The 11,335-nt window shown below is 48.6% G+C and overlaps 1 protein-coding gene across 1 annotated transcript; it reads right to left on the reverse strand.

Moving 5' to 3' along the window:
• Nucleotides 1-1,711: 1,711 nt before the first annotated feature.
• LOC132216328 (insulin growth factor-like family member 1) lies at nucleotides 1,712-3,423 on the reverse strand. Its single transcript, XM_059665499.1, has 4 exons — nucleotides 3,317-3,423; nucleotides 2,704-2,757; nucleotides 2,332-2,593; nucleotides 1,712-2,054 (listed from the first exon to the last, which is right to left on the reverse strand). Exons 1-4 carry the CDS (start codon nucleotides 3,339-3,341, stop codon nucleotides 2,045-2,047), a joined length of 351 nt encoding a protein of 116 aa, XP_059521482.1. The 5' UTR covers nucleotides 3,342-3,423; the 3' UTR covers nucleotides 1,712-2,044.
• Nucleotides 3,424-11,335: the final 7,912 nt, after the last annotated feature.

The following is an 11,335-nucleotide window of genomic DNA, read 5'->3' on the forward strand; positions in this document are numbered from 1 at the left end:
GCCCACCCAGAAATACTTTTAAACTGCCCTAACCGGCTTGGATCAGTGGATAGAGCATTGGCCTGCGGACTGAAGGGTCCCAGGTTCGATTCCGGCCAAGGGCACATGTCTGGGTTGCAGGCTCCATCCCCAGTAGGGGGTGTGCAGGAGGCAGCCAATCAATGATCCTCTCTCATCATTGATGTTTCTATCCCTCTTTCTCCCTTCCTCTCTGAAATCAATAAAGTAATATATTTAAAAAAGGAAATATTTTTAAACTAAAAAGGCAAAATAATTAAAGTTATTTATATGTGTAAGCTAAAACAGAGAAAAAATGTTTACTTTTCAACAAGCACTGACACATTTCATTTATTCCAGGCATGATTTGAAATCCTTTACAAATATCGATTCATTTAATCTGGTTTTCGTAGTCATTTTACAAAGGGGGAAACTGAGGCACCGAGGCAGTCCTCACTCCCAGAATCACACACAGGAGAGCAGGGGCAGGGTCTGCCCTGGGCACTCCAGCTGCAGAGTTCCTGCTCCCCCAGCACCTGCTGCTCCCATCATGTCCCTGCAGACATGCTCTTCCAGGCACAGAACCTTCTGGAAGGTCACACTGGCACTGCTGAGGGTGTGTTTTTAGAGGAGAGGGAGACAAAGGCTGAGGATGTGGAGGAGCTTTGCCTTACATGCTGTTTATTCCCCAGCTGCTTATATTTACAACGTGGGGGAGGGAGGGGCAGGTTCCTCTGAGCCCGGTTTGGGGAGACCCCTCTCAGTGACCCAGAAGTCCCTGCCTTTTCTGTCCAGTTTTCATATGATTGCTTACAAATAAAATTAATACACGGAAAGTAGTTTTAATATCCTTCACAGTTTAAAGAGTCTGGAGAGGACAGGCATTTGCAACCTCTGTCCAGGGTCCTGCACATCCCCCATCCAGGCCAATTCGCTCCCCTCCATGCTGGGGGTCCGGGTCCCCATGGTTCCCTGTGATCCTCACCGCGTGTCCTGGGTGCCGCGCCTCCCTGAGCCCGTCCCTCTTTAGGGAAGTCTGACCTCACACACCGCAGAGCCCGACCCCTGTGACCGCGGTTCCCGCCCGTGTCCGTGGCTGGGTGAGCCCAGGAGCTCAGGAAGGAGTTTCCACCCGCGGTTTGGATGAAAGTCAATTGGAAATGCTGGCAGCGCTTTGGACGCCTCCCAGACCGTCTTTAGGAGGCAAGTCAGTTCTTCCCGTGAGAGTTCCAGCCTCCCACACCACAGCTCACTGGCCGGCGGGGACACGTGGAGAGCCCAGCCCTGGGGTTGGGGTGCAGGGGAGGCAATTTTCCTTGCCCAGCACTGGGGACTCCTCCCTGGTCTCACTCACAGCGCCTGCCCGCCCTGCGCCCGCCTCCCGCCAGGGGGCGTGCTGCCCTCACCTCCCTCTACTGGGCCAGGCAGGTGGTGGGGGACAGATCCAGCGCCAAAGCCCCTCCCTCCCTGTGGCCGCGCCCCCCTCCCCGTGCTCAGCCCAGGTGAGGTGGAAACAAGAACTGGATCCCGGTGACTGGGATGCAAATGTTATTCAGCGAAACCGCAGATCATGGGGAACACCTGACGTTTGTTCTTACATGGGAGACGTGGACATTCCTTGTGACCCCGGGGAGTCAGAGAAAGGACCCCCTGTCCACCACTTAGGACCCTTCCCAACCGTTCATGAGCCGGGACAGAACAGGTAAAACTGCAAAGTTTATTAAGTGCCGTGTGTTTGGTGCCAGGTGAGAAAGGAGCCGAAGGTAATGGGGTTCTGCTTCATGGTATCAGCTGTAGGGTTTGGGGCCCTCGGACCTCCATCAGCAAAACAATCTCTCACGATTGTCCAGAATCAGAGAAAGGGGGCCGGTCACCACTTAGGACAGAGTTAGAGGGCTAGAGGAGCCAGCAAAAGACGGACACGTTGACTCTGAGAGTCTCCTGTCCCCATATGTCCCCTGCAGTCCCGGAGCTCAGTCAACACCAGGCCCCGTCTCCAGGCTCAGTGAGGAACAGAATCTGCAGTCACCTGGTCACCCGTCCTCGGTCATCTGACACTGCGGAGAGAGAAGACCAGAAATGCAGGGACAGACGGTTATGGACAGAGGAGTGGAAAAGAGAGACACAGAAGGACAGCAAAGAGGATGAGAGAGAAATAAAAACCAAAGGGGAGAGAAACAAGGAGAGAAAAAGGGAGAGATTGACTAGAGCAGGTGGACAGGGGTAGGGGACAGCCAGAACAGGACAGGACGGTTGTGTCATGGACACTCCGGGTTTCCACAGCCTCCCCAGTCCCCAACAAGCCCTATTCCTGTGAAGGGGACAGAATCTTACCTGGAACAAACCCTGTCACCCGGGAATGGGCCGAAGGAACACGCTTGGCCTCTCACTTTTACCACGAAGGTCTCCTGGGGTCTGAATGACCAGGGACAGCACTGCTCAAAGCAGATCCTGAAGGTGCAGTTTCCACACTTCCGGGAAGTACTCAAGGGCACCACAGCATCGTCATAGCAACAGTGCTGCTGGGGGTCGTAGAACCTGTCCCCACATCTTGAGTGTGACTGGCACAGCATCAGGTGAGCACCCGTGGGGGACACTGGAGGAGACAGAGCTGGTGTGGCCCAGATGGCAGGGCAGGCAGGGCCCATGCAGGGGCCCTCTGGATGCCACCCACCACCCGAGTGTCCCTGCCCCTCCTGCACTCACCTGGGGCTCCCTGTGAACAGAGGAGGCTGATGATGCAGAGAGCGGCCCAGACAGCTGTGGGGGAGGAGCTGGGTGAGGTGCGGCTGAAGGGGCAGCCATGGGTCCACCTCAGGGAGCCCTTTCTGGGGCAGAGGAAGGTCTGGGGGGGGGGTGTCTCTGTTCTGACTGAGGCTCAGGGAAAGGATAGGGGCTTCCAGGGTGGGATCTGGTCACCTGTGTTCAGGAGTCCTGGGATTATGGACCTGTGGAATGTGAGGGGTGCTGGCAGGGTTCTTGGGAGAAATGAGTTTAGGATTCAGGAGGATGTGGGTGGTCAATGGGCAGGAGTTGAGAGCAGGAGGCCCAGGTGCACTCAGGGGGCTGAGATGACAGGGTTGCTATGTAGATGAACCACATGAAAGTCTAGAAGACTGGGTTTGGGGTGGCAAAGTGGGGTAGGGGTGGCATTGGGCATGAGTTTCAGAACCGAATCTGAAATGTGAATGTGGATGATATTGGGGAGATGGATCGGTAAGGCCTGGTGCTAAGGAGGAGAAGTAGGTTGATGTAGGGATGGGGCGGTGGCTGAGAATGGAGCTGGGCTCCGAGGGAATTGGGGTTGGGTCCTCCTTACCCAGGATGTAGCATCGGGGAGTCATGGCTCTGGGTTGGCTGCAGCGGAATCAGGAGAAGGTCTGCAGTTCCCGCAGGTGCTTTTATGTCTCTGATAAGGGCGGTGATGTCATCGGGCTCCTGCCTCCTGGCCAGGCCTGCAGAGACACGCTGGGCCCTTGGGTCAGGATTATCCAGACATCATCTCTGGCACCATGGAATCCTCTGAGAGCCAGGACCCCGCCCCCCGCTCTTCATGATACTTTCCCCAAATGCCTCCCACGCATGCCCAGCACCAGGGCCTCCTCAGCAAGCAGGACACGCCTCAGAGCCACCCCCCACTTTCCAGGATGAATCCACTAAACAGCTTTTCCATTTCATCTTTTAAGTCTTTTACTTTCCCCAATGTCTTTCGCACATTGCTAACCTCTTACATCCTCATGCGTGAGGGGTGTGCTCTCAGCTCCCTGACCTTACAGCTCTGACCAGGAGCTGCTCAGTAAAGCACAGTTCAGGGTACTGAGGTGAAAGTGATGAGTTTTTATTCATGGAAATTCTAGGTTGAGCAAGGTTGGGGAATGGAGGAAATACGTGGGGTGGCTCATGAAACAGACGGGTTTTAGATTTAGTTGAACAGACCAGCATACACTCTGCACAAGCAGGTAGATGTCAGAATCACACTCTAAAGTGAAGATACTCATAGAAGGTAACATTCCAGCCACAGAAATAATGACACGGATCACAGTGGTCAGCACCAGTGGTGTGGACAGCTCCTTCTGCTCTCTGGACACAGGCACCCCATCCAAATGTTCTTACTCTTTATGTTTACATGTGTGGTAAAATTAACATAACAGTTTACCATTTAACCAATGTAAGTTCAGTGGCATCCAGTGCATTCAAGATGCTGTGTAACCATCACCAGAATGTCTTCAACACTCCCTACACCCCCACACCCATTGAGGCATCATCGTCCATTCCACCCTCCTCCCAGTCCCTAGAAACCATTAATCTGCTCTCAGTATCCATGTCTTTCCCTATTTTGGATTTTCCATATGGATGGAAAGCTACAGTATGTGCTGTGTGTCTGGCTTCTTTCATTTATCTCAAAGTTCCCAGGATTCATCCATGTTGTAGCATGGATCAGTACTTCATTTCTCATGAGAAATAACATTTTATTATATGTACATACCACCTTTATTTTTACCATTTACTAACTGATGGACATTTGTGATGTTTCCACCTTTTGACTCTTGTGACTAAGGTTGCTATGAACACTCGTGTACAAGAGATTTTTGAACAACTGCTTCATTTATTTGGGTTCTATACCAAGGAGTAAAATTGCATGTTCACATGCTAATTCTATGCTGATTTTTGGAGGCACAGTTTTCCAGTTTTGTACCACATTACATTCACACTAGCAAAGTATGAAGTTTACAATTCCTCCACACCCTTGCCTCATCATCATTCAAGTAAATTTGAAGTTGTATGTCCTAGTAGTTCTGATTTCAAGTTCCCTTTCAAAATGACTTAGAGGAGAATGACTCAGGCTGATGACACATAAAAGATCTAAACTCATCTCCTTCTATGGACACAGCAGTTAGCTATGAAATACACACACTCACACAAAATATACGAGACATCAAAAGCATGAAACATGGGGGAGGGGAATAAGTATGTGGGGAGGGAATTTAAAGCACATTCCAACTTAACTTGCTATTTACTTAACACAGACTGATATACATATGGGCTAATACATGTGAGCCTCATGAAATCCTCAAAACAAAAACATACAGTGGGTACATAAAAGATAATGAGAATGAAATCAAATCATACCACTAAAAAGGTAATCAAACCAGAAGAGAACTGGAAAAGAAGAAACAGAGAGGAACCAAAAAGCAACCAGAAAGCAATGAACAAAATGGCAAAAAGTACATCCATAAGGGCTTAATGCCTTCACACCCCCCCAGTAATAAAGCCACTGGAGCAAAAAGGAGGGCATTGGATACACCTTGGAGCCATCCCCACTTTCCCAGGTTGAAAGAGCAGATCATGCCTTAGCCACCTCACCCCACAAGTCTTCTACTTTCCCCAAGTTCTTTTTTGTAAATTTCAGACTCTCCTGAGGGAACTCATCAACAACCTGTCCTACCTCACACTCCCAACCTAAGGACCAGGGAGTAGTCACTGCTCACCTGACCACGGTGGGTGTTATTCACTTGGAAGAGACTGTCATAGTCAGTGACCTTTTATTTATATACTAGAGGCCCATTGCACGAAGATTCACCCAATAGGCCTTCCTTCCCCTGGCTGTCGGCACCGGTTTTCCTCCGGCACCCAGGACCCAGGCCTTTGGTCTGGCCGCAGCGGAGAAGCCAAGCCTCTTTAGTCTTCAGTCATCTTCAGTCTTTGCTCGGCCAGAGCCTTCAGTCTTTGCTCTGTGCCTGTGTATGCAAATTAACCCACCATCTTTCTTGGGTTAATTTGCATACTCATCCTGATTGGCTGGTGGGTGTAGCGGAGTAATGACCAAATTACATATTTCTCTTTTATTCGTGTAGATTATTAGTGTAGATTTGGAAATTCTACTTTGAATAAGTGGACAAAATGAGAAACCTGCCAGGTTTCTGGGGTCCCTCTTGAAACCAAGACAGGAACTCAAACGCCAAAAGGACACTATGTCTACTTCTGTTTTGTTTTTAGTTGTCATTTATTCAAGGACATGCAGCTTGTACATCTCAGGCACAATTGCAGGCTCTGAGATTCATGTTGAGGCTGCCCTGCAAAGGTCACTCTTCATTTGGTTCGCAGAGAAGGAGAGAGAGAAGGGGAGGGGCAGGAAGAGGAGAGGAGACTCTGAATGAGAGAATGGGAGAAGTTGTGTGGGACACTTGGTAAGGAATTGATGACTTAGAAGTGATTGATATAACCCATGGCATTGTCATACTTATTTGTATCACTGACATTCTGGACAAAAAAGTCCAAAGACTCTCCCGTAGATCATGACCCTGTAGGAGTGATGGCAACAGGACCAGTGAAAGGTTTCCACTGTTTCCTTCAAAGAAACTCATCTTCTTTGTCCTGAATATGCTTGATCTGTGGGGAATGGGAGAGGTTTGTCCTCTGAGAGAGCCACCTGGGATCAGGAGGGAGGGAGCTACTCCCCTGAGGGAAGCTGACGGTGCACTTTATTGCCTATCTTTCTTTCACTTTCTTTTGAAACCCTGTGTTAGCTGCATGATGCGATATCTGTTTGTTCTAGTAGATGCAGCCAAATCAGTAATATCAGTAAGTATTAAAATCAGTAATAAAGAAAGCTCGGTGCCCAGGTCCAACTGGCACACTCCAGGCAGCGTCTAGATGTAGGCAGCCTGGATTTCTAGCCTGGGTTGGGCCCTTGTGTGTGGGATGGAGGAGCAGGGGACATGATGCTGTAATCAGATGATGCAGAGAGCTTATTCTGCACAGAGGGGCCCTTAGGCCTCCCCCGCCTATGAGATCCAGGCTTCAGCTGAACAAAATCATTACAGGGGGGACAGGGAGGCTGCCTGGAGGAGGAGAGGTTTGAACTTCAGGCACCAATTCCCAGAAAGTCGGTATGTCAGGACAGACATGTTGAGTTAGATAAACCCTGGACACAGTGCTTTCAGTAATTCATCCACTCCTTCATCCATCCACTTATTAATTAATCCATAATATTCCCTGAGCACCTGCTCTGTTATCAGCCCTTTGCTAGTTGATGCTGGGGACCCAGTGGTGACTTAGTCCCAGGATTTGTCCTTCTGGTGCTCACATCCATTGGTGGACACAGACCACCCCACACAATAATGACCCAGAATTTGAAGGTCTGGGAATGGGGACCAAGGGCATCAAGGGTGGCTTCCTGGAGGAGGGCACATCTGAGCTGTGATTTTAAGAGTGAGCAAGAACTGTGACTGTTTCAGTGGGGTTCAGCCCTGGGAGAGCAGAGGGCAGGGCAGGGCCAGTCACCCTGTGGCCTTGATGAGGATTCTGGACTCCTTCCGAGTGCATTGGGAGCCACAGCCGGGTCCTGAGCAGGGGATGGAAGTGGTGAGATGTGAGCCTGTGGAAGATCCCAGTGTCTGTCTCCTGTGAGGGAGTGGACAGGAGGCAGGAGACCCAGGAGGAGGCATCTGAAAATAGAAATACCAGAGTCTAAATGCCTGTGTTCTCCCAAGGGGTGGGGGCAGCACGCTCCTCACCCTGCTCTTCAGGCCCCCCCATATTACACCTGCCGGGTAGACAAGTCTTCCCCAAACTGTGAGCCATGACATTCTTTCAGGCTGTAAAACCAATGATTTTGTCAAAACAGATACTCTAAAAATAAAAATAGAGTTTATTGAAAATAGAATGTGAACCATTCCTGGGTAATTCTATCTGTTTTTGAACTGTCTATAAGTTGACAAAATGATGTAGCACCTATTTTTCCCAGTGAGTCACGTACAGATACTTAGTAAACACGAGCATGGCAAGGCTCCGGGCACAGACTTGTAGTCTCCTTTCCAGACTTAACTGTCCCATCATGTCTTGTAAAAAGAAGGGGGCGGGGGTGGGGATCAAAGGTCGGCTCCGCACCCTCTAGGTGTCTCTACCAAGAAGAGTGGAAAGGTTGGCTCGGATGCCATCCAGACCTAGAGAGAAACAGGTTCCCTGGGGCAGAGTTGGGGTTGGTGTCACTCAGCCCAGCCCACCCTCCTGGCCTTGGATCCTGGTCTCTGTAGCAGTTGAGTCAGACTTCTTGGGGATTGTTTATAGGGGCTTTGTGTTTCCTACTGCACAGGTGCCTGCCCTGGATGACAGAATGACATACGGGCACCACTGAAGATGAAGTAATGCTTATCTTTGATCCAAGGAACAGCAACAACATTACCCTGAGGGGAAGGGTTCATGTTCTTTCTTGTGTGAAACAGGTATGAATAGGCATGAAGTGGGGATGTTGACTTTTGTCGTTTTTGGGGGGGTTTTTTGCCTAAGGCCTGGGGCCAGAGTTAGGTTCCTGTATGTGGGCTGGGTGGAGGGTTTGACCTGTGTTCACTTGTGCAGCTCATATGTGCAGTGGGAGTGTGCCGGGGCTCAAAGCTGTCAGTCACACAAAAAATCAAATCTTCCTCTTATGTACCTTGGTTGCAGGCTCACCCCCAGGAGGTGGTGTGCAGGAGGCAGCTGTTCGATGTTTCTCTCTCATTGATGTTTCTAACTCTCTATCCCTCTCCCTTCCTCTCTGTAAAAAAAAAAAAATCAATAAAATATATTAAAAAAAAAGACTGAGCGTAAATGCATAAATAAATGGAACCACAGATTAATGTTTCCTTCTCTCTCTGTCCCTCTCTAATGCCAATAAATAAAAATTTAGTTTGGCTGGGCACCTCAGCTGGTTAGAGCATCATCCCAGTACCCCAAGGGTGTGGGTTTGATCTCTGATCAGGGCACATACAAGAATCTAGCAATGAATCAATAAGTGGAACAAGCCCTGGATGAGTGACTCAGTTGGTTGAATCATCATCCCATACACCAAAAGTTTGCGGTTTGCTACCCAGTCAGGGCACATACCTGGATTGGAGGTTTGATCCCCAGTTGGGGCACATAGGGGAGGTCAATCAATCAATGTTTAACTCTCCCTTCCTCTCTCTAAAAATCAATAAACATATCCTTGGGTGAGGATTTAAAAAAAAAAAGTGGAACAGTAACAACAAACCAATGTTTTGTTCTCTCCCTTCTTCTCTCACTCTTTAAAATCACAGTGATGTAATATCTCTGAGTCACCTGTCCCAGGCTCAGCCCCTCTGGAAAGGGCAACTGCGCACTGATTCCAGGCTCCCCTGGAACCAACCCCAGAGAAGACATTCCCACAGCTCCCTGTGCTGCTGGGAGAGCCGTGAACATGAAATGTGAAGCAGACAACATGCTTCCCTTTACCAGCAGGTGCTAAAGAGGCTGGACTTCCTCCTGGTGCATAGGGTGTTATTTCCATCTGGCCTCAGGGAACTCCTTCCAGGGAACAGGCAGAAATTTGGTGGAATTTCCTGTTTTCCTAAAGAATGTCAGGTATGTGTGATGTGGCTGAGGAGGAGGGGCAGACCCCTCAGTGTCAGAGGGCCCGCCCTCCAGTGTCTGATTGGGTGGAACAGTGCCCTTGGCTCCACCTGTGGTCTTCAAGCTTGAAGGCTGGTCTCTGCAACATGCAAAGACTATTCCTTACAGGCCAACACCCGGATGCTCAGGCCGGATCGCTTCCTGCCTCAAATGCTCTGCAGCAGTAGCAGGAACATCAGGAAACAGAAAGCACTCAAACTACACTAACTAGAAGGGGATTTACTACAGGGTTGGGGTCTGACCAACACCATGCCAGGCTCCCACAAATGACCTGTAAGAACGGTTCTGAACTAGAAACTTCACATTTTTTAGTGAGAAATGTAAGTGGAAACTGTTCAGCATACATAATACAGAAGTATCCCAAACACAAGGGTAATCTTGCCTTCAAATGTAAATGAAGAATTTCTTATTAGATACTAGACTTCAGTAGATCTATTATGTCTGGATGCTGCGATGACTGTTACTTTTTTGGGGGACACTTCTCTAAAGTGGCCACATTGTGCACAGGCCCAGGTGACCTTCACTCTCTCCATTACCCAGTTCCAACTTCCTCATCCCAGAGGGACATAGGAACACAATTAGGAGTGAACAGATATGGTAAGGAGCACAGGCAGATGTGACATTGGAGATCTCACAAAAAATGCTCTTGAAACATTTGGTAGATATGGTAGTGTAACCTGAGTACCACTACCATCACCTGGACATAGTGTATTTTGTGAGAGACGACACTATTAATACAGATTGTTGGCAGAACCTCAATGAGTTTTAAAGGACAGAAAATTGAAGAAGTTATACCCCATTAAAGTTGCACCTGGCCTGAAGGTAATTAGCAGGACTGGGGTGGGAGGCACTGGGAGAAATGCCCAATGTGATGAACACAGCGCAAGAGACACAGAGACCAGTGCTGATGGTCAGAGACTTGCCACCCGATGAGACAGAAGCTGACTTGGTAGCCTGGATATCATTAAACCGGACTAAACAAACCTGAGAGGGAGTTGGGGGGAACCAGAGAGCACAGCTGACCCTTGAACAAAGTGGGTTAAACTATGGGGGTCCACTTATGCATTGATTTTTTTTTCAATAAATATAGTCATTCCTCATATCCCTGGGATCCCCATCTGAAGATTCAAAGATCTGCGGATTGAAAATAGTATTTTCCATCCACTGCTGGAATCCGCCTGTGTTGGGGGACAATAGTGTGCATTTTTCTAGCCATTTTATATAAGGGACTTTGACCATGCATGGATTTTGGTATCCATTGGGAGTCCTGGAACCAATCCCTCCTAGATACGGAGGACTGAAGTTTTGGGGGAGTCAAAAGTTATGTGTGGATTTTCAACGGCAGGAGGGTCCGCACCCTTAAATCCCACGTTATTCAAGGGTCATCTGTAGTGCGAATTGGACAAGGGGAGGAGCCAAAGAACAGCTAAGAGTCTAGAGCTCCACCTGAGAGCTGGATTCCAGGGCTTTCCAATGGAAGAGAGAGGCGGTCATCAAGGGGAACTTCATGTCCTTAGAATGAATGTTCTGGTAAAAAGAGATTGTTGAACACCAACCAAAGGAAGATACAGCTATCTTTGACAGGATCATCATTACTACTTTATGCCCTCACTGGGTTAAATAACAATGCCTTTATGGCCATCACAGTTAAGTAGAAACCAAAATATTTTATTCTTATAACACAGAAGAGCAAATTGTATGATTCTATTCAGTTTATATCCAGAAAAGGCAAATCCTTAGAGACAGAAAGAAGATGAATGGTTGCCAGAGGATTGTGAAAGGGAGAATTGGCAGTGGCTGCTCTTAGTCATGGGATTTCTTTTGGGGATGATGAAAATTTTCTGGAATTAGATGGTAGTGACGGTTGCACAATATTGTAAATATACTTAAAAAAAATTGGGTTGTAAACTTTTTTAAAAAGTTGAAAGGG

The sequence above is a fragment of the Myotis daubentonii genome, chromosome 15, assembly GCF_963259705.1.
Source record: "Myotis daubentonii chromosome 15, mMyoDau2.1, whole genome shotgun sequence".
Classification (NCBI taxonomy): domain Eukaryota; kingdom Metazoa; phylum Chordata; class Mammalia; order Chiroptera; family Vespertilionidae; genus Myotis; species Myotis daubentonii.